The 23,353-nt window shown below is 27.4% G+C and overlaps 3 protein-coding genes across 3 annotated transcripts; all 3 read right to left on the reverse strand.

Moving 5' to 3' along the window:
- Window positions 1-3,349: 3,349 nt before the first annotated feature.
- On the reverse strand, window positions 3,350-5,709 carry LOC145956518 (uncharacterized). Its single transcript, XM_083072115.1, has 5 exons — window positions 4,795-5,709; window positions 4,409-4,603; window positions 4,173-4,304; window positions 3,828-3,965; window positions 3,350-3,738 (listed from the first exon to the last, which is right to left on the reverse strand). The coding sequence occupies exons 1-5, from the start codon at window positions 4,969-4,971 to the stop codon at window positions 3,421-3,423; spliced, it is 960 nt and encodes a 319-aa protein (XP_082928241.1). The 5' UTR covers window positions 4,972-5,709; the 3' UTR covers window positions 3,350-3,420.
- A 5,107-nt stretch (window positions 5,710-10,816) lies between these two features.
- LOC145956519 (uncharacterized) lies at window positions 10,817-13,180 on the reverse strand. The gene is made up of 5 exons (XM_083072116.1): window positions 12,266-13,180; window positions 11,880-12,074; window positions 11,644-11,775; window positions 11,295-11,432; window positions 10,817-11,205 (listed from the first exon to the last, which is right to left on the reverse strand). Exons 1-5 carry the CDS (start codon window positions 12,440-12,442, stop codon window positions 10,888-10,890), a joined length of 960 nt encoding a protein of 319 aa, XP_082928242.1. The 5' UTR covers window positions 12,443-13,180; the 3' UTR covers window positions 10,817-10,887.
- A 5,098-nt stretch (window positions 13,181-18,278) lies between these two features.
- LOC114915225 (uncharacterized) lies at window positions 18,279-20,874 on the reverse strand. The gene is made up of 5 exons (XM_083072117.1): window positions 19,715-20,874; window positions 19,329-19,523; window positions 19,093-19,224; window positions 18,757-18,894; window positions 18,279-18,667 (listed from the first exon to the last, which is right to left on the reverse strand). Exons 1-5 carry the CDS (start codon window positions 19,889-19,891, stop codon window positions 18,350-18,352), a joined length of 960 nt encoding a protein of 319 aa, XP_082928243.1. The 5' UTR covers window positions 19,892-20,874; the 3' UTR covers window positions 18,279-18,349.
- Between the last annotated feature and the right edge of the window lie 2,479 nt (window positions 20,875-23,353).

The following is a 23,353-nucleotide window of genomic DNA, read 5'->3' on the forward strand; positions in this document are numbered from 1 at the left end:
TTCTCATTTATGTGTTAATAAGTTTTTTCAAGTATTTAAGCAATATTCAGATCTAATCAAAAGGTTATTTGAGCTCATGATTCATTGAATAGTAAAAGAGATTCACATGACATCCTTAAAAAAGATTTAGTTTTGGTGGATTGCCTATTAGCACTAAAGACTAAACCTTGAACCCAAACAAGAAGATGAGTTCCCTAAGTCTTTGATCAAAAACATTTAAGTTAAACATTTCTTCTAAGGAAAAATGTCTTGAAGGCTTGATTCAGAAGAGTAACACTTTGAGCTAATTATTAGAAGGCTTCAATTAAAATATAGTTTCTTAGAAGACTTGTATTGAAGACTTTGTTCAAAAGGCATGAAGTGAAGACTCATTCAGAATCCAAGGTGGTTCAGATTCTCCCAAAATGTTTGCTTATCCAAGGCCTTCTGCTTCTCTTCTCTATGCTTAAGTTACTACTAAAATTTCTCTTATTACATGCGATTTTTCTTGCGAATTTTTCATAAAAATTTGCAGGAAACGTTGTTCCTGCAAATTTTCCTGCGAAATTTTATCTGCAGGTAATACCTTCGTAGATAATATTTTTTTGCGAATTTTAAATTCGCAGAAAATTTTCCTGCGAAATTTCTTGCGAAAAAAATTTGCAAGAAAGTTTCCTGCAAAAAAAATTGCAGGAAAGTTTCCTGCAAAAAAAATTCGTAGGAAAATTCGCAAGAAAGTTTCTTGCAAATTTTTTCACAAGAAATTTTGCAGGAATATTTTTTACGAAAAAAATTAAAAAAAATTACTATAAATTCTATCAATAATTTTTTAACTTTCAAATGCTCACAATGAATTCATCCGAAGCATTTGTTTCCATGCCTCCAACATGTGATACATATTCTTTTAAATTCTAAGATTGTAAATTATAAGTCTAATACTCAACCATATAAATCAACTTGTAAGGTAAGTGTTGCCCCAACTTATATACTCTTTAATTGCTTTATTTTCAATCGATGTAAGACTTGAAGTTTTTTTAAAATATTAAACTTATAAATTTAAATATATTTTTTTTATTTTTTCCACGGATTAAAATTTGCAGGAAAATCCGCAGGAAAAGTTACCTACAATTTTTTTTTACCATTTAGTAAACATTACATGCGAATTTATTTTTGCAAGAAAATTTGCAAGAAACAAAATAAAATTCTTACAATATTTTCTGCAAATTTTTACCATGGAAAAAAATTTCTATGATTATTAAAATTGTAGCAAAATTTGTAAGAAATATCTGTAAATTATTTTTCGCAAATAAATTCACAAAAAATTTCTGCGAATATTTTTTTTGTAGAAAAATTCGTAAAAAATTTCTGCGAATATTTTTTTTGCAAGAAAATTTGTAAAAAAAATTTGCGAATATTTTTTTGCAAGAAAATTTGCAAGAAAATGACACTTTTCTAGTAGTGAGTGAAGGAATTTTGTAGTGTTACTGTTATGCAAGTGCTAGAAGTTCTTAGGTGTGTCATGAACCATACTTATCAAGCAATGTATAGTTTCTTTTCTTTTTTCTTGTTTTGTTTTGACCTACATTTTGTCATTGTAATCCTGGTTGTTAGCATAGAGCCATCTAATCTTGAAAGGGGCGAATTTATAATCATCGGCTAGGTGATGTTTTTTATGCACAAAAAGATTGCAGGATAGCTTGTGCAGATGATGATGCTCTATATTGTTTTTCTTTACACTGAAAGAGATGAGTATCACAAGTTGAACTGTCCTTGAAGTTAAAAAAAAAAAATGAATTCTAATACATGTAACTTGTTATGAAGTGTACATGTATCAATGTAAATATATAATTTAGATTCATATCCGAGTCATATTCAAAAATCAAAATCAATTCTCTTTTACTTTAAATCAATTCCATCAAAGTTTAAACGGACACTAAGTCTCAACCATTTGAAGTCTTGTATCTTTCAAAATTTGGTTTAGATCTTACTCAATTTTGGACAACCCTGCCTAACAGGTGTCTAGAATGAGTTTAGATCCTATAAATTTAGTTTATGCATTCATTAGTTTTATTTCATTTTTTCTTCTTATTTTACTCTCTTAAAAGTGTTACTAAAAAAGTTTACACAAATAAACGTATAGTATGAGAATGACAAATATGGTATAGTATGAGAATGAGAAATATGGAATATATATGATGGTGGTTGGTGGATGACATGGGGTGAGATATAGTTTTATTGCATAAACATGATACTTCAAAAACATATTATTACGTAGAGTTCCTTATTATAACACGAGTCCATATTGGATGCAAGTCATCTTGAAGCTCCATGGAGTAGCTTCTATCTTATTTTCATTTAAATTTGTAGGTCAAATGAAAACTCCCTGATCTCTCTTGTGATGAAGACCTATCCAAAAACATTGTATGACAGTGAAAGGAACCATATTCCAGGTTGCAGGGTTGTGTTAGAATAATTTGAGGGTTAAGACAAAATTTATAAAGAAATTTAATAATATAAAATTAGTTATTAACTTTCTTATGATTCTTTCAACCGTTTGAGTTGTAAAATTATTTATCATTTTTTATCTTTTAAAATCAGATTATTTTTTTATTTTACATTTTATATAACTATAATTCTATAATGTGTTATATAACACCGACCTAAATATATTTTTAGTCTTTGTAAAATGAACGAGTTTAGATTTTGGTCCTAAAGTATATAAATAACATTTTATTTTAAGAATTTGTGAAATTTTTTAGATGTGCCACACACTAGTATAATATTACTAACAATTGTAGGTAGTAAGTGAGATTTAGTACTTAATATTTTAATATATAAAAAATAGTAGTTAAAAATATTACATAATAATAGAGACTAAAAACAATAATTTTAAATTTTAGGAAGATGAAAAATAATATATATATATATATATATATATATATATATATATATATATAAGAACTAAAAACATATTTAAGCCTAAAATAATATAAAATAAAATAAAAAAATATAAATAAAAGACATTGAAAAAAAAAGATAAATTGAGAAAAACCTAAAAATATAAAGAATTACCCATCAATATTATTTACCACAACTAATTTAAATTAGTTAATCACTTCAACAATTAATTCCAGTTTTTAAATGAATATAAAAATGAAAAGAAAAAGAGAAAAAAATAAAAAGATAATTAAAAAATTTGAAGTCAATTTTTTGTAAAATGTATTTTAGAAAATCTAATTATAACATATTTTTCTTGACATCTACTAAATAGCATAACATTCCAAAATTAACAGTATTATAAATTAATTGTCATAATTATGTGTAAAAATGTTTAATATCTCTAGTGTTTTCAAATATTTTGATAGATATGTTTTTGAAGAATGAGCTGAATCAATTATATAATTAAATCTTGGAATAGAATATATCTTTTGATAAAAATTATTAAACAATAAATATGTAATTTTTTTTATTCAAACTATAAATATGTAATTTATTATGGGGCCTAAGGCAAGTGCCTATATGGCCCTGCATGTTACACGACCCTGCCAATTTGCCATATTTGTGAATCCAATATTCTTTATCTGTCATCTTCTGAAGCATAAGAAGAGATGCATCCTTTCTGCAGTTCCTATCTTTCAAGTGCTTCTGAAATGACCATATTTCTTCATTTATGACCTCTAATTGTTTACCAACATGTTTAATTTTGGTCTCAAGTGCCTGCTTTCTCTTCCTCATCTCTATTAACTCATCACAAATAATCTAACAAACAAAAAAGTTATGAGTTAGTCATTAAAAAGTAAGAAATGTTTTTCTCAACCAAGAACCAATGTGTAATTAATATTGAATACCTTCACTTGGTTTCTGGTGCTTTCTTTTAATTGTGCTGACTTTTTCCTTGTCACTTCAAAAAGTTTTATTTCTTTAAGGAGTTTATCACAAATGTTCTGTTTATAGTGATGATTGTAAGTACTATATTTCATCTGTACCTGGAGTTACCATGTATATAGTTCATAATAACCCAAACAATAAAAATAAAATGCCTTAAATTAGATAATAAATGAATGACTTAAATGGTAATAATTTAACATCAGTGTCATTTCATAAGGAAACAGAAACTTAAAAAAACGGAAAAAAAAAAAAAAAAAAAAAAAAGACCAAAAATAAAAGGTATGGATAAAAAAATCATAATTTACATTTTTCAAGAGCTCTAAAAGAGGTGAACTTGATGCATCATCTATCTTCTTCTGGCACAGATTTTTATTTCTCAATAGCTGCTTCTCCTCACTCAATTTTTTATTCCCATGTAGCATCATATAATTCAACTTCTGAAGTTTTGGGGCACAACAATACAAGGAAAAAAGGGTAAAAAATTAAAGCAATTTTTCTAAGGATGTAACCAATACACTATTAATTTAGGTTATGCTCAAACCTTGTTATCAATCTCTTCTGTTGTACATGACTTGATAGCTCTTCCCTTATGTGGTTTATTTGCAACAGATAATTTGTCTAGTGCCAGATACAAATGATTCAGTATATCTATTATCCAAGCAGTTCTTTGATTGTGTCTATAAAGATGATAGTTCTTCAAATCATTCAACCTTGAAAGCATTGTTTCCCGTTCAAACTGTTAACAGAAGCTTCAATAAAATAAGACTTTTGACCCCAGCCAAGCTCAAACTTTATGGTCTAATTTTTCTAAGAAACCATTTTTATAGTTTATCAAGTTATGAAACATACAATCTGGGTCGTTGTTACCTTAATGTAAAATTCAACATAGGGAAGAAAATAACCAATCATATTAATCAAGGCACATACCACTTTTTTTCTTATCTGCTCAGATATTTGGAGATGTAGTTCATCATTTTCCTCAAACAATCTCACTGCCGCTTGAATTGCGCCAATACCATCTGCATCTCTTGGCAAAATTTTAACAAAACAAAATGGTAGCAGTTGGTTAGGTACATTACGTGCAACATTGTCCTTTGATCCCATATTTTGTGTCACACTTTGACCACCAGATATTTGTATACTATGCAACAGATAGTCTTCTCCTTCCAACTGTACAATTATCCAGCTCCATTTTGGTAAGAGAGTTTAAATAAATATAATAAAAAAAAAATGGAAGAAATTTTGTGGATTCATAAGTATGAGGTTTCTGGTTTCTATTTTTCAAACACATTCGAAGATATTAAAGTACATACTAACCTCAAGAGTTGGAGTTGTCTATTTCTTCGAGGCACTTTTGCAAGAATTGAGACTAAGGATTATATCTTGAGATTGAAAGCAAAGTTTTCCGTTGTTAAATATAGGCACTATAAAGTCAACTCTCTTGCACCCCACGTCAAGTTAGCCAATTTTAAGTATTGTGGTGAACAATGGCGATGAATGATGTATATATTATAATGTTCATGATTTGGCCTTCAAGTGATTGGCCTGCATGCTCTGAGTTACCTTTAAACTTTTCACCAAAACAACTTACAACAATATAACTACTCCGTCAATGCTAGACAAAACTTTAATTAGGTCCATCAAAAGAATAATTATTAATTTTATAAAGTAAAAATGTCATGTATGTTGAGTAGAAGACCTCATATGTTTGAAGAATCAAGAAAGGGAAAAAAAATCTCTTAAAATTTGTTTGGAACCTCATTTATGGTGGAGTCTAATTCGACCGCCTAGTTCTTTGTATATTTTAAGGGTAAATTACGTATGTATTTATGAATTTTAATCACATAACTTAAAAACTTGTGTAAATAACATTTTTGTTATGAAAATCAACATAATTATAATTTAGAAGAAAGGGAGATAGAAAATACTTAATAAAAAGAACAATAGAATGAGAATAGAGAGTTTCTTATATTATTTTTTCAACAATGAGATAACTTATTTATAAACATAAATTGTAATTAAACGATTACAGATAATTTACTAGTATTAAGGTGAAATTTAAATAGTTATAATGAACGGCCTCAATTAAATATTTTTAACACTCATTTCGATGTTTATTATTTGAGAATGTATTTTAGTAAAATTTCCTTAAGAAAAATATCTTGGGACAAAAATCTAGTAAAGGAAAAAGAGTATATTATTTTTAAATACATTATCATATACTATCTCATAAAAAATTGACCGTATAACCTGGAGAGAGAAAACCATATGATGAAGGAAAAACAAGTATAAATAATATTTAATTTTTTTCCTTCATGCATAAACCATCTTTAAGATGATGAAGACATATCTTAGGCATTAATTGTTCAAAAAATTTAGTTGATAGTGACTTTGTATGGAGATCTATTAGATTCTCACATCAACCAACTTGTTGAATAATTTTATCCCTACTCATTTGGAATATCACTAGTGAAAAAGAATTTCATAAAATGTGCTTTGTTTTGTCTATCTCCTTTAATATATTCTTCTTTCAAATCACATAATTCTAGATTTTTCATATGATTACCATGAAATGGTGGTACCACTTCATTCCAACGCCTATGTTGGTGAAAAACTTATACTTTTCTATTAAATCAACACCAAATGTTTTAACATGTGTAATTATCACGATACATTAGTTGTCTTATAACACTAAGATATGATATTTTAGGATCAAATAGTACTTCATCATTTTCTTAAGATCTAAAAATATCTTTTTTCACATCTAAAAACCTTGGAATGCTCAATAAATATGATTACTTTATATAGAATCTTTTAAGTATCTTTGTTATATAAACTTCTTAATGCACACAAAAACACTAATAATTATTTAAGCTTTGAATTTGTAATAAAAAAACATAACTTTGTAGGTCCCATATTCCTTCATCTCAAACTCAATTTTAAGCAATCTACAACTTTTTTAAGCTCTTCAAGAGTCTAATAATATTTGAGTCAACTACACAAATAAAAATTATGATAAAAAAGAATCTCATTTGTTCAGTTTATCTTTATGAAAAATATGAAATTGAATTTTTTATAAAGTCCACTTAGTTTAAGAAGCACGCCCTTACTTTTGAAGAAACATGCCCTTAGCCACTTAGCACAATCCTATTTTCTAAGATGCACGATTATGCTTAAAAGTTTACCTTATTTTTTTTATTATAAATAGGGGTGTCCAAACCATATTTCTTTAATCTAATTTTTAACTTTAGTTCCAAACTTTTCCTTATTCTTTCCCCCTTTTGTTCGCTAGTAAGGTTTTGTAAGAGGCCAAAAGACAAATCCTCAAAAAAGGATTCCCTTTTTACCGTTATTTTTTCTCTCTTGTTAATGGATTTAGTAAGAGTCGAGGTTTTCTTCTTCCATGTCTAGCTAATTTTCTTTGTTCTAGGGTTGTGATGCAGTTGTCTATGAAAATGTAAAGAAGTATTCAATAAGCCAATTACAAACACTAGTGCAAAAAAAAAATTTATGACAAAGATTTTATATCGTTATATGTTAAATCCTGCCTAATTATAATTTTAATAATGACAAATTCTTAGTTTCAAATTTTAGAATAGAAGAGTTCTCATTTATGTGTTAATAAGTTTTTTCAAGTATTTAAGCAATATTCAGATCTAATCAAAAGGTTATTTGAGCTCATGATTCATTGAATAGTAAAAGAGATTCACATGACATCCTTAAAAAAGATTTAGTTTTGGTGGATTGCCTATTAGCACTAAAGACTAAACCTTGAACCCAAACAAGAAGATGAGTTCCCTAAGTCTTTGATCAAAAACATTTAAGTTAAACATTTCTTCTAAGGAAAAATGTCTTGAAGGCTTGATTCAGAAGAGTAACACTTTGAGCTAATTATTAGAAGGCTTCAATTAAAATATAGTTTCTTAGAAGACTTGTATTGAAGACTTTGTTCAAAAGGCATGAAGTGAAGACTCATTCAGAATCCAAGGTGGTTCAGATTCTCCCAAAATGTTTGCTTATCCAAGGCCTTCTGCTTCTCTTCTCTATGCTTAAGTTACTACTAAAATTTCTCTTATTACATGCGATTTTTCTTGCGAATTTTTCATAAAAATTTGCAGGAAACGTTGTTCCTGCAAATTTTCCTGCGAAATTTTATCTGCAGGTAATACCTTCGTAGATAATATTTTTTTGCGAATTTTAAATTCGCAGAAAATTTTCCTGCGAAATTTCTTGCGAAAAAAATTTGCAAGAAAGTTTCCTGCAAAAAAAATTGCAGGAAAGTTTCCTGCAAAAAAAATTCGTAGGAAAATTCGCAAGAAAGTTTCTTGCAAATTTTTTCACAAGAAATTTTGCAGGAATATTTTTTACGAAAAAAATTAAAAAAAATTACTATAAATTCTATCAATAATTTTTTAACTTTCAAATGCTCACAATGAATTCATCCGAAGCATTTGTTTCCATGCCTCCAACATGTGATACATATTCTTTTAAATTCTAAGATTGTAAATTATAAGTCTAATACTCAACCATATAAATCAACTTGTAAGGTAAGTGTTGCCCCAACTTATATACTCTTTAATTGCTTTATTTTCAATCGATGTAAGACTTGAAGTTTTTTTAAAATATTAAACTTATAAATTTAAATATATTTTTTTTATTTTTTCCACGGATTAAAATTTGCAGGAAAATCCGCAGGAAAAGTTACCTACAATTTTTTTTTACCATTTAGTAAACATTACATGCGAATTTATTTTTGCAAGAAAATTTGCAAGAAACAAAATAAAATTCTTACAATATTTTCTGCAAATTTTTACCATGGAAAAAAATTTCTATGATTATTAAAATTGTAGCAAAATTTGTAAGAAATATCTGTAAATTATTTTTCGCAAATAAATTCACAAAAAATTTCTGCGAATATTTTTTTTGTAGAAAAATTCGTAAAAAATTTCTGCGAATATTTTTTTTGCAAGAAAATTTGTAAAAAAAATTTGCGAATATTTTTTTGCAAGAAAATTTGCAAGAAAATGACACTTTTCTAGTAGTGAGTGAAGGAATTTTGTAGTGTTACTGTTATGCAAGTGCTAGAAGTTCTTAGGTGTGTCATGAACCATACTTATCAAGCAATGTATAGTTTCTTTTCTTTTTTCTTGTTTTGTTTTGACCTACATTTTGTCATTGTAATCCTGGTTGTTAGCATAGAGCCATCTAATCTTGAAAGGGGCGAATTTATAATCATCGGCTAGGTGATGTTTTTTATGCACAAAAAGATTGCAGGATAGCTTGTGCAGATGATGATGCTCTATATTGTTTTTCTTTACACTGAAAGAGATGAGTATCACAAGTTGAACTGTCCTTGAAGTTAAAAAAAAAAAATGAATTCTAATACATGTAACTTGTTATGAAGTGTACATGTATCAATGTAAATATATAATTTAGATTCATATCCGAGTCATATTCAAAAATCAAAATCAATTCTCTTTTACTTTAAATCAATTCCATCAAAGTTTAAACGGACACTAAGTCTCAACCATTTGAAGTCTTGTATCTTTCAAAATTTGGTTTAGATCTTACTCAATTTTGGACAACCCTGCCTAACAGGTGTCTAGAATGAGTTTAGATCCTATAAATTTAGTTTATGCATTCATTAGTTTTATTTCATTTTTTCTTCTTATTTTACTCTCTTAAAAGTGTTACTAAAAAAGTTTACACAAATAAACGTATAGTATGAGAATGACAAATATGGTATAGTATGAGAATGAGAAATATGGAATATATATGATGGTGGTTGGTGGATGACATGGGGTGAGATATAGTTTTATTGCATAAACATGATACTTCAAAAACATATTATTACGTAGAGTTCCTTATTATAACACGAGTCCATATTGGATGCAAGTCATCTTGAAGCTCCATGGAGTAGCTTCTATCTTATTTTCATTTAAATTTGTAGGTCAAATGAAAACTCCCTGATCTCTCTTGTGATGAAGACCTATCCAAAAACATTGTATGACAGTGAAAGGAACCATATTCCAGGTTGCAGGGTTGTGTTAGAATAATTTGAGGGTTAAGACAAAATTTATAAAGAAATTTAATAATATAAAATTAGTTATTAACTTTCTTATGATTCTTTCAACCGTTTGAGTTGTAAAATTATTTATCATTTTTTATCTTTTAAAATCAGATTATTTTTTTATTTTACATTTTATATAACTATAATTCTATAATGTGTTATATAACACCGACCTAAATATATTTTTAGTCTTTGTAAAATGAACGAGTTTAGATTTTGGTCCTAAAGTATATAAATAACATTTTATTTTAAGAATTTGTGAAATTTTTTAGATGTGCCACACACTAGTATAATATTACTAACAATTGTAGGTAGTAAGTGAGATTTAGTACTTAATATTTTAATATATAAAAAATAGTAGTTAAAAATATTACATAATAATAGAGACTAAAAACAATAATTTTAAATTTTAGGAAGATGAAAAATAATATATATATATATATATATATATATATATATATATATAAGAACTAAAAACATATTTAAGCCTAAAATAATATAAAATAAAATAAAAAAATATAAATAAAAGACATTGAAAAAAAAAGATAAATTGAGAAAAACCTAAAAATATAAAGAATTACCCATCAATATTATTTACCACAACTAATTTAAATTAGTTAATCACTTCAACAATTAATTCCAGTTTTTAAATGAATATAAAAATGAAAAGAAAAAGAGAAAAAAATAAAAAGATAATTAAAAAATTTGAAGTCAATTTTTTGTAAAATGTATTTTAGAAAATCTAATTATAACATATTTTTCTTGACATCTACTAAATAGCATAACATTCCAAAATTAACAGTATTATAAATTAATTGTCATAATTATGTGTAAAAATGTTTAATATCTCTAGTGTTTTCAAATATTTTGATAGATATGTTTTTGAAGAATGAGCTGAATCAATTATATAATTAAATCTTGGAATAGAATATATCTTTTGATAAAAATTATTAAACAATAAATATGTAATTTTTTTTATTCAAACTATAAATATGTAATTTATTATGGGGCCTAAGGCAAGTGCCTATATGGCCCTGCATGTTACACGACCCTGCCAATTTGCCATATTTGTGAATCCAATATTCTTTATCTGTCATCTTCTGAAGCATAAGAAGAGATGCATCCTTTCTGCAGTTCCTATCTTTCAAGTGCTTCTGAAATGACCATATTTCTTCATTTATGACCTCTAATTGTTTACCAACATGTTTAATTTTGGTCTCAAGTGCCTGCTTTCTCTTCCTCATCTCTATTAACTCATCACAAATAATCTAACAAACAAAAAAGTTATGAGTTAGTCATTAAAAAGTAAGAAATGTTTTTCTCAACCAAGAACCAATGTGTAATTAATATTGAATACCTTCACTTGGTTTCTGGTGCTTTCTTTTAATTGTGCTGACTTTTTCCTTGTCACTTCAAAAAGTTTTATTTCTTTAAGGAGTTTATCACAAATGTTCTGTTTATAGTGATGATTGTAAGTACTATATTTCATCTGTACCTGGAGTTACCATGTATATAGTTCATAATAACCCAAACAATAAAAATAAAATGCCTTAAATTAGATAATAAATGAATGACTTAAATGGTAATAATTTAACATCAGTGTCATTTCATAAGGAAACAGAAACTTAAAAAAACGGAAAAAAAAAAAAAAAAAAAAAAAAAAAAGACCAAAAATAAAAGGTATGGATAAAAAAATCATAATTTACATTTTTCAAGAGCTCTAAAAGAGGTGAACTTGATGCATCATCTATCTTCTTCTGGCACAGATTTTTATTTCTCAATAGCTGCTTCTCCTCACTCAATTTTTTATTCCCATGTAGCATCATATAATTCAACTTCTGAAGTTTTGGGGCACAACAATACAAGGAAAAAAGGGTAAAAAATTAAAGCAATTTTTCTAAGGATGTAACCAATACACTATTAATTTAGGTTATGCTCAAACCTTGTTATCAATCTCTTCTGTTGTACATGACTTGATAGCTCTTCCCTTATGTGGTTTATTTGCAACAGATAATTTGTCTAGTGCCAGATACAAATGATTCAGTATATCTATTATCCAAGCAGTTCTTTGATTGTGTCTATAAAGATGATAGTTCTTCAAATCATTCAACCTTGAAAGCATTGTTTCCCGTTCAAACTGTTAACAGAAGCTTCAATAAAATAAGACTTTTGACCCCAGCCAAGCTCAAACTTTATGGTCTAATTTTTCTAAGAAACCATTTTTATAGTTTATCAAGTTATGAAACATACAATCTGGGTCGTTGTTACCTTAATGTAAAATTCAACATAGGGAAGAAAATAACCAATCATATTAATCAAGGCACATACCACTTTTTTTCTTATCTGCTCAGATATTTGGAGATGTAGTTCATCATTTTCCTCAAACAATCTCACTGCCGCTTGAATTGCGCCAATACCATCTGCATCTCTTGGCAAAATTTTAACAAAACAAAATGGTAGCAGTTGGTTAGGTACATTACGTGCAACATTGTCCTTTGATCCCATATTTTGTGTCACACTTTGACCACCAGATATTTGTATACTATGCAACAGATAGTCTTCTCCTTCCAACTGTACAATTATCCAGCTCCATTTTGGTAAGAGAGTTTAAATAAATATAATAAAAAAAAAATGGAAGAAATTTTGTGGATTCATAAGTATGAGGTTTCTGGTTTCTATTTTTCAAACACATTCGAAGATATTAAAGTACATACTAACCTCAAGAGTTGGAGTTGTCTATTTCTTCGAGGCACTTTTGCAAGAATTGAGACTAAGGATTATATCTTGAGATTGAAAGCAAAGTTTTCCGTTGTTAAATATAGGCACTATAAAGTCAACTCTCTTGCACCCCACGTCAAGTTAGCCAATTTTAAGTATTGTGGTGAACAATGGCGATGAATGATGTATATATTATAATGTTCATGATTTGGCCTTCAAGTGATTGGCCTGCATGCTCTGAGTTACCTTTAAACTTTTCACCAAAACAACTTACAACAATATAACTACTCCGTCAATGCTAGACAAAACTTTAATTAGGTCCATCAAAAGAATAATTATTAATTTTATAAAGTAAAAATGTCATGTATGTTGAGTAGAAGACCTCATATGTTTGAAGAATCAAGAAAGGGAAAAAAAATCTCTTAAAATTTGTTTGGAACCTCATTTATGGTGGAGTCTAATTCGACCGCCTAGTTCTTTGTATATTTTAAGGGTAAATTACGTATGTATTTATGAATTTTAATCACATAACTTAAAAACTTGTGTAAATAACATTTTTGTTATGAAAATCAACATAATTATAATTTAGAAGAAAGGGAGATAGAAAATACTTAATAAAAAGAACAATAGAATGAGAATAGAGAGTTTCTTATATTATTTTTTCAACAATGAGATAACTTATTTATAAACATAAATTGTAATTAAACGATTACAGATAATTTACTAGTATTAAGGTGAAATTTAAATAGTTATAATGAACGGCCTCAATTAAATATTTTTAACACTCATTTCGATGTTTATTATTTGAGAATGTATTTTAGTAAAATTTCCTTAAGAAAAATATCTTGGGACAAAAATCTAGTAAAGGAAAAAGAGTATATTATTTTTAAATACATTATCATATACTATCTCATAAAAAATTGACCGTATAACCTGGAGAGAGAAAACCATATGATGAAGGAAAAACAAGTATAAATAATATTTAATTTTTTTCCTTCATGCATAAACCATCTTTAAGATGATGAAGACATATCTTAGGCATTAATTGTTCAAAAAATTTAGTTGATAGTGACTTTGTATGGAGATCTATTAGATTCTCACATCAACCAACTTGTTGAATAATTTTATCCCTACTCATTTGGAATATCACTAGTGAAAAAGAATTTCATAAAATGTGCTTTGTTTTGTCTATCTCCTTTAATATATTCTTCTTTCAAATCACATAATTCTAGATTTTTCATATGATTACCATGAAATGGTGGTACCACTTCATTCCAACGCCTATGTTGGTGAAAAACTTATACTTTTCTATTAAATCAACACCAAATGTTTTAACATGTGTAATTATCACGATACATTAGTTGTCTTATAACACTAAGATATGATATTTTAGGATCAAATAGTACTTCATCATTTTCTTAAGATCTAAAAATATCTTTTTTCACATCTAAAAACCTTGGAATGCTCAATAAATATGATTACTTTATATAGAATCTTTTAAGTATCTTTGTTATATAAACTTCTTAATGCACACAAAAACACTAATAATTATTTAAGCTTTGAATTTGTAATAAAAAAACATAACTTTGTAGGTCCCATATTCCTTCATCTCAAACTCAATTTTAAGCAATCTACAACTTTTTTAAGCTCTTCAAGAGTCTAATAATATTTGAGTCAACTACACAAATAAAAATTATGATAAAAAAGAATCTCATTTGTTCAGTTTATCTTTATGAAAAATATGAAATTGAATTTTTTATAAAGTCCACTTAGTTTAAGAAGCACGCCCTTACTTTTGAAGAAACATGCCCTTAGCCACTTAGCACAATCCTATTTTCTAAGATGCACGATTATGCTTAAAAGTTTACCTTATTTTTTTTATTATAAATAGGGGTGTCCAAACCATATTTCTTTAATCTAATTTTTAACTTTAGTTCCAAACTTTTCCTTATTCTTTCCCCCTTTTGTTCGCTAGTAAGGTTTTGTAAGAGGCCAAAAGACAAATCCTCAAAAAAGGATTCCCTTTTTACCGTTATTTTTTCTCTCTTGTTAATGGATTTAGTAAGAGTCGAGGTTTTCTTCTTCCATGTCTAGCTAATTTTCTTTGTTCTAGGGTTGTGATGCAGTTGTCTATGAAAATGTAAAGAAGTATTCAATAAGCCAATTACAAACACTAGTGCAAAAAAAAAATTTATGACAAAGATTTTATATCGTTATATGTTAAATCCTGCCTAATTATAATTTTAATAATGACAAATTCTTAGTTTCAAATTTTAGAATAGAAGAGTTCTCATTTATGTGTTAATAAGTTTTTTCAAGTATTTAAGCAATATTCAGATCTAATCAAAAGGTTATTTGAGCTCATGATTCATTGAATAGTAAAAGAGATTCACATGACATCCTTAAAAAAGATTTAGTTTTGGTGGATTGCCTATTAGCACTAAAGACTAAACCTTGAACCCAAACAAGAAGATGAGTTCCCTAAGTCTTTGATCAAAAACATTTAAGTTAAACATTTCTTCTAAGGAAAAATGTCTTGAAGGCTTGATTCAGAAGAGTAACACTTTGAGCTAATTATTAGAAGGCTTCAATTAAAATATAGTTTCTTAGAAGACTTGTATTGAAGACTTTGTTCAAAAGGCATGAAGTGAAGACTCATTCAGAATCCAAGGTGGTTCAGATTCTCCCAAAATGTTTGCTTATCCAAGGCCTTCTGCTTCTCTTCTCTATGCTTAAGTTACTACTAAAATTTCTCTTATTACATGCGATTTTTCTTGCGAATTTTTCATAAAAATTTGCAGGAAACGTTGTTCCTGCAAATTTTCCTGCGAAATTTTATCTGCAGGTAATACCTTCGTAGATAATATTTTTTTGCGAATTTTAAATTCGCAGAAAATTTTCCTGCGAAATTTCTTGCGAAAAAAATTTGCAAGAAAGTTTCCTGCAAAAAAAATTGCAGGAAAGTTTCCTGCAAAAAAAATTCGTAGGAAAATTCGCAAGAAAGTTTCTTGCAAATTTTTTCACAAGAAATTTTGCAGGAATATTTTTTACGAAAAAAATTAAAAAAAATTACTATAAATTCTATCAATAATTTTTTAACTTTCAAATGCTCACAATGAATTCATCCGAAGCATTTGTTTCCATGCCTCCAACATGTGATACATATTCTTTTAAATTCTAAGATTGTAAATTATAAGTCTAATACTCAACCATATAAATCAACTTGTAAGGTAAGTGTTGCCCCAACTTATATACTCTTTAATTGCTTTATTTTCAATCGATGTAAGACTTGAAGTTTTTTTAAAATATTAAACTTATAAATTTAAATATATTTTTTTTATTTTTTCCACGGATTAAAATTTGCAGGAAAATCCGCAGGAAAAGTTACCTACAAATTTTTTTTACCATTTAGTAAACATTACATGCGAATTTATTTTTGCAAGAAAATTTGCAAGAAACAAAATAAAATTCTTACAATATTTTCTGCAAATTTTTACCATGGAAAAAAATTTCTATGATTATTAAAATTGTAGCAAAATTTGTAAGAAATATCTGTAAATTATTTTTCGCAAATAAATTCACAAAAAATTTCTGCGAATATTTTTTTTGTAGAAAAATTCGTAAAAAATTTCTGCGAATATTTTTTTTGCAAGAAAATTTGTAAAAAAAATTTGCGAATATTTTTTTGCAAGAAAATTTGCAAGAAAATGACACTTTTCTAGTAGTGAGTGAAGGAATTTTGTAGTGTTACTGTTATGCAAGTGCTAGAAGTTCTTAGGTGTGTCATGAACCATACTTATCAAGCAATGTATAGTTTCTTTTCTTTTTTCTTGTTTTGTTTTGACCTACATTTTGTCATTGTAATCCTGGTTGTTAGCATAGAGCCATCTAATCTTGAAAGGGGCGAATTTATAATCATCGGCTAGGTGATGTTTTTTATGCACAAAAAGATTGCAGGATAGCTTGTGCAGATGATGATGCTCTATATTGTTTTTCTTTACACTGAAAGAGATGAGTATCACAAGTTGAACTGTCCTTGAAGTTAAAAAAAAAAATGAATTCTAATACATGTAACTTGTTATGAAGTGTACATGTATCAATGTAAATATATAATTTAGATTCATATCCGAGTCATATTCAAAAATCAAAATCAATTCTCTTTTACTTTAAATCAATTCCATCAAAGTTTAAACGGACACTAAGTCTCAACCATTTGAAGTCTTGTATCTTTCAAAATTTGGTTTAGATCTTACTCAATTTTGGACAACCCTGCCTAACAGGTGTCTAGAATGAGTTTAGATCCTATAAATTTAGTTTATGCATTCATTAGTTTTATTTCATTTTTTCTTCTTATTTTACTCTCTTAAAAGTGTTACTAAAAAAGTTTACACAAATAAACGTATAGTATGAGAATGACAAATATGGTATAGTATGAGAATGAGAAATATGGAATATATATGATGGTGGTTGGTGGATGACATGGGGTGAGATATAGTTTTATTGCATAAACATGATACTTCAAAAACATATTATTACGTAGAGTTCCTTATTATAACACGAGTCCATATTGGATGCAAGTCATCTTGAAGCTCCATGGAGTAGCTTCTATCTTATTTTCATTTAAATTTGTAGGTCAAATGAAAACTCCCTGATCTCTCTTGTGATGAAGACCTATCCAAAAACATTGTATGACAGTGAAAGGAACCATATTCCAGGTTGCAGGGTTGTGTTAGAATAATTTGAGGGTTAAGACAAAATTTATAAAGAAATTTAATAATATAAAATTAGTTATTAACTTTCTTATGATTCTTTCAACCGTTTGAGTTGTAAAATTATTTATCATTTTTTATCTTTTAAAATCAGATTATTTTTTTATTTTACATTTTATATAACTATAATTCTATAATGTGTTATATAACACCGACCTAAATATATTTTTAGTCTTTGTAAAATGAACGAGTTTAGATTTTGGTCCTAAAGTATATAAATAACATTTTATTTTAAGAATTTGTGAAATTTTTTAGATGTGCCACACACTAGTATAATATTACTAACAATTGTAGGTAGTAAGTGAGATTTAGTACTTAATATTTTAATATATAAAAAATAGTAGTTAAAAATATTACATAATAATAGAGACTAAAAACAATAATTTTAAATTTTAGGAAGATGAAAAATAATATATATATATATATATATATATATATATAAGAACTAAAAACATATTTAAGCCTAAAATAATATAAAATAAAATAAAAAAATATAAATAAAAGACATTGAAAAAAAAAGATAAATTGAGAAAAACCTAAAAATATAAAGAATTACCCATCAATATTATTTACCACAACTAATTTAAATTAGTTAATCACTTCAACAATTAATTCCAGTTTTTAAATGAATATAAAAATGAAAAGAAAAAGAGAAAAAAATAAAAAGATAATTAAAAAATTTGAAGTCAATTTTTTGTAAAATGTATTTTAGAAAATCTAATTATAACATATTTTTCTTGACATCTACTAAATAGCATAACATTCCAAAATTAACAGTATTATAAATTAATTGTCATAATTATGTGTAAAAATGTTTAATATCTCTAGTGTTTTCAAATATTTTGATAGATATGTTTTTGAAGAATGAGCTGAATCAATTATATAATTAAATCTTGGAATAGAATATATCTTTTGATAAAAATTATTAAACAATAAATATGTAATTTTTTTTATTCAAACTATAAATATGTAATTTATTATGGGGCCTAAGGCAAGTGCCTATATGGCCCTGCATGTTACACGACCCTGCCAATTTGCCATATTTGTGAATCCAATATTCTTTATCTGTCATCTTCTGAAGCATAAGAAGAGATGCATCCTTTCTGCAGTTCCTATCTTTCAAGTGCTTCTGAAATGACCATATTTCTTCATTTATGACCTCTAATTGTTTACCAACATGTTTAATTTTGGTCTCAAGTGCCTGCTTTCTCTTCCTCATCTCTATTAACTCATCACAAATAATCTAACAAACAAAAAAGTTATGAGTTAGTCATTAAAAAGTAAGAAATGTTTTTCTCAACCAAGAACCAATGTGTAATTAATATTGAATACCTTCACTTGGTTTCTGGTGCTTTCTTTTAATTGTGCTGACTTTTTCCTTGTCACTTCAAAAAGTTTTATTTCTTTAAGGAGTTTATCACAAATGTTCTGTTTATAGTGATGATTGTAAGTACTATATTTCATCTGTACCTGGAGTTACCATGTATATAGTTCATAATAACCCAAACAATAAAAATAAAATGCCTTAAATTAGATAATAAATGAATGACTTAAATGGTAATAATTTAACATCAGTGTCATTTCATAAGGAAACAGAAACTTAAAAAAACGGAAAAAAAAAAAAAAAGACCAAAAATAAAAGGTATGGATAAAAAAATCATAATTTACATTTTTCAAGAGCTCTAAAAGAGGTGAACTTGATGCATCATCTATCTTCTTCTGGCACAGATTTTTATTTCTCAATAGCTGCTTCTCCTCACTCAATTTTTTATTCCCATGTAGCATCATATAATTCAACTTCTGAAGTTTTGGGGCACAACAATACAAGGAAAAAAGGGTAAAAAATTAAAGCAATTTTTCTAAGGATGTAACCAATACACTATTAATTTAGGTTATGCTCAAACCTTGTTATCAATCTCTTCTGTTGTACATGACTTGATAGCTCTTCCCTTATGTGGTTTATTTGCAACAGATAATTTGTCTAGTGCCAGATACAAATGATTCAGTATATCTATTATCCAAGCAGTTCTTTGATTGTGTCTATAAAGATGATAGTTCTTCAAATCATTCAACCTTGAAAGCATTGTTTCCCGTTCAAACTGTTAACAGAAGCTTCAATAAAATAAGACTTTTGACCCCAGCCAAGCTCAAACTTTATGGTCTAATTTTTCTAAGAAACCATTTTTATAGTTTATCAAGTTATGAAACATACAATCTGGGTCGTTGTTACCTTAATGTAAAATTCAACATAGGGAAGAAAATAACCAATCATATTAATCAAGGAACATACCACTTTTTTTCTTATCTGCTCAGATATTTGGAGATGTAGTTCATCATTTTCCTCAAACAATCTCACTGCCGCTTGAATTGCGCCAATACCATCTGCATCTCTTGGCAAAATTTTAACAAAACAAAATGGTAGCAGTTGGTTAGGTACATTACGTGCAACATTGTCCTTTGATCCCATATTTTGTGTTACACTTTGACCACCAGATATTTGTATACTATGCAACAGATAGTCTTCTCCTTCCAACTGTACAATTATCCAGCTCCATTTTGGTAAGAGAGTTTAAATAAATATTAAAAAAAAATGGAAGAAATTTTGTGGATTCATAAGTATGAGGTTTCTGGTTTCTATTTTTCAAACACATTCGAAGATATTAAAGTAGATACTAACCTCAAGAGTTGGAGTTGTCTATTTCTTCGAGGCACTTTTGCAAGAATTGAGACTAAGGATTATATCTTGAGATTGAAAGCAAAGTTTTCCGTTGTTAAATATAGGCACTATAAAGTCAACTCTCTTGCACCCCACGTCAAGTTAGCCAATTTTAAGTATTGTGGTGAACAATGGCGATGAATGATGTATATATTATAATGTTCATGATTTGGCCTTCAAGTGATTGGCCTGCATGCTCTGAGTTACCTTTAAACTTTTCACCAAAACAACTTACAACAATATAACTACTCCGCCAATGCTAGACAAAACTTTAATTAGGTCCATCAAAAGAATAATTATTAATTTTATAAAGTAAAAATGTCATGTTATTTTGAGTAGAAGACCTCATATGTTTGACAAAAAGACTTATCATGTACCTTTCTTATTTGTAGAATCAAGAAAGGGAAAAAAAATCTCTTAAAATTTGTTTGTAACCTCACTTATGGTTGAGTCTAACTCGACTACCTAGTTCTTTGTATATTTTAAGAATAAATTACATATGTATTTATGAATTTTAATTACATAACTTAAAAACTTGTGTAAATAATATTTTTGTTATGAAAATCGACATAATTATAATTTAGAAGAAAGGGAGATGGAGAACATTGAACAGAGAGAACAATAGAAGTGAGAACATAGGGTTTCTTATATAATTTTTTCAACAATGAGGTAACTTATTTATAAACATAAACTGTAATTAAACAATTACAAATAATTTACTAGTATTAAGATGAAATAGAAATAGTGATAATGAACGACCACAATTAAATTTTCTTAACACTTTCCTTTAGATGTCTCCTATTTGAGAATGTATCTCATTAAAACTTACTTAAGAAAAATTTCATGGGAAAAAAACTTAATGAAGGAAAAAAGACTACATAATTCTTAAATATGTTATCATATATTGTCTTATAAAAATTGACTGTAGAACCTAATGGGACAAAACATGATGAAGGGAAAACAAGTATAAAACATATTTAATTTTCCTTCATGCAAAAACTGTCTTTAAGAAGATGAAGGTAAAATCTTGGCCATTAATTGCTCAACAATTTTACTTGATAGTGACTTTGTAAGGAGGTCTGACAGATTCTTACATCAACAAATTTGTTGAATAATTATATCATTACTCATTTGAATATCACAAGTGAAAAAGAATTTCGGTAAAATATGTTTTGTTTTGTCGATCTCCTCTAATGTATTCTTCTTTCAACTCATATAATGTTAAATTTTTCACATGATTTTTGTGAAATGGTTGTACCACTTCATTCTAATGTCTATGTTGGTGAAAAACTTATTTTTTTGTTTATTAAATCTACCCCAAATGTTTTATCGTGTCATGTATATTTAGCACGATACATTAATTAACTGTCTTATAGCACTAAGATATGATACTTTAGGGTTAAGTAGTACTTCATTTTCTTAAGATCTAAAAATATCTTTGCTCACATCTAAAAACCTTGGAGTGCTAAATGAATATGATTAGTTTAGATAGTATCGGTTAAGTAACTTTATTATATAAACTTCTTAATGCATACAAAAGCTCTATTAATTATTTAAACTTTCAATTTATAATCTAAAGCATAAATTTGTTCGTCTTACATCCTTCGTCTCAAACTCAATTTTAAGTGGTCTACAACTTTTGTAAGCTCTTCAAGAATCCAATAATATTTAAGTCAACTACACAAATAAATATTATGATTAAAAAAATGATATCATTTCTTCATGTATCTTTATAAAAAAATTATGAAATTGAATTTTTTATAAAGTCCACTCGGTTTAAGAAGCATGCCCTTGATTTTGAACAAACATGCCCTTAGCCATTGAGCACTGTAATGCCCAATTTATATATTATTAAGCGTAATATTAAATATATATTTCTTATATATTATTAACACAACTATATCATTAATAATATTTTACATATATAAAGACAAAGAAGATTTTGTGAATTTATTTACATATAGTTAGCTCATATTTACATTACATACTATTCTAAAAACATCATATTATTTTACACATTATTTATTTCTCCCACTTCTACTACAAAATTTACATATTAGGTTGATATAGATTTACTATAGGGTTAACATGGTTGGTTGGGGGTAGGTAGAAGGTAATTATTAGAGGACCATCAATAATGGTGAGAATTTCTTTGGTCGAAGAAAATGTAAAAGTTGACAATGCTATACCGTGGAAGGTAACCGAATTAGCAACCGCCTCCACACTCCAACTTGTTCCAGAAAATGTTGCTGATATAACTAAAGGAAAAAGGGTATGGAATTACGGATAGATCCATCTATTTTGTATTATAATTATCATTTCTTCTAATCCATTTAGTTATATTTTGATTAACTATTGTTTTCTTGTTCAAATTTGTTCTAATTGCATCTAATTTGTTTTCTTAGTTTTCTAAAAAAAAAAAGTAAGGAGTGAGAACAATTATCCAATAAATACAAATAATTCAATAGAATGTACAGAATTATTTATAACCAACATTAAATATATAAATAATGTTGTATTTATACACCAGGTTGAAATTGCCAACAATGGTTCACCTTCTTCACCGTAATGGACCTTCTTCATCGTATAACACACCTACAAGAATGCTCACACATGAGATTGAAGGTTGTGCAATAAACCCTAAAAGGTTAAACCGAAAGTTAAGCTTCAAGAAATTTCACCTTTCATCGCAAAATGCCTTCACCACACCTTTTTCACCGCACCTTCGTGAGTTTGGCTCCTGTATTTTAGGTTCTCCTTTCGTGAAATTTGCACTTAGGGTTTGCGAGGTAAACTAAAATAATGTGCTCAGTCTTAATGTGAGGGAAACTAAAAAATTTAGACAAAATGAATAAGTAAATAATAAATTAATAAAAATGTGAATAAAATCAACAAAATTCACTTGGTGCAATGACCGTCGCACAATCAACATTTACTTTGCCTATACAGTCCAGCCAACTCGGGTTGATGGAGGTGTCAAAATATCCCTTAACTATTTTTTTTTATCTTCATTAAACAAATATTTTATATTAAGTTAAAGATTTCATTAATATAATAAATGCTTAAATTGTACACAAGATAAAAAAGAAAAGTTAACTTAAAATAAGATAAACATTATAAGAGTTTATATAAAGCATAGATAAACATTAAAATCTCATTCTATATATAATAATTTGTAATTTTAGATCAAAAGTGACTACAATACAACACTTA

The sequence above is a fragment of the Cajanus cajan genome, chromosome 3, assembly GCF_000230855.2.
Source record: "Cajanus cajan strain Asha chromosome 3, NIPB_CcT2T_4, whole genome shotgun sequence".
NCBI lineage: Eukaryota > Viridiplantae > Streptophyta > Magnoliopsida > Fabales > Fabaceae > Cajanus > Cajanus cajan.

What these genes read in the sequence shown, in the direction of transcription:
- LOC114915225 (XM_083072117.1), bottom strand. Translation starts at nt 19,891, where the DNA reads ATGGGATCAAAGGACAATGTTGCACGTAATGTACCTAACCAACTGCTA. An exon ending in CAGAAGAGATTGATAACAAG is followed by an intron (nt 19,225 to 19,328) that starts GTTTGAGCATAA and finishes CCAAAACTTCAG; the next exon opens with AAGTTGAATTATATGATGCT. An exon ending in GCACCAGAAACCAAGTGAAG is followed by an intron (nt 18,668 to 18,756) that starts GTATTCAATATT and finishes TTTGTTTGTTAG; the next exon opens with ATTATTTGTGATGAGTTAAT.
- LOC145956518 (XM_083072115.1), bottom strand. Translation starts at nt 4,971, where the DNA reads ATGGGATCAAAGGACAATGTTGCACGTAATGTACCTAACCAACTGCTA. An exon ending in CAGAAGAGATTGATAACAAG is followed by an intron (nt 4,305 to 4,408) that starts GTTTGAGCATAA and finishes CCAAAACTTCAG; the next exon opens with AAGTTGAATTATATGATGCT. An exon ending in GCACCAGAAACCAAGTGAAG is followed by an intron (nt 3,739 to 3,827) that starts GTATTCAATATT and finishes TTTGTTTGTTAG; the next exon opens with ATTATTTGTGATGAGTTAAT.
- LOC145956519 (XM_083072116.1), bottom strand. Translation starts at nt 12,442, where the DNA reads ATGGGATCAAAGGACAATGTTGCACGTAATGTACCTAACCAACTGCTA. An exon ending in CAGAAGAGATTGATAACAAG is followed by an intron (nt 11,776 to 11,879) that starts GTTTGAGCATAA and finishes CCAAAACTTCAG; the next exon opens with AAGTTGAATTATATGATGCT. An exon ending in GCACCAGAAACCAAGTGAAG is followed by an intron (nt 11,206 to 11,294) that starts GTATTCAATATT and finishes TTTGTTTGTTAG; the next exon opens with ATTATTTGTGATGAGTTAAT.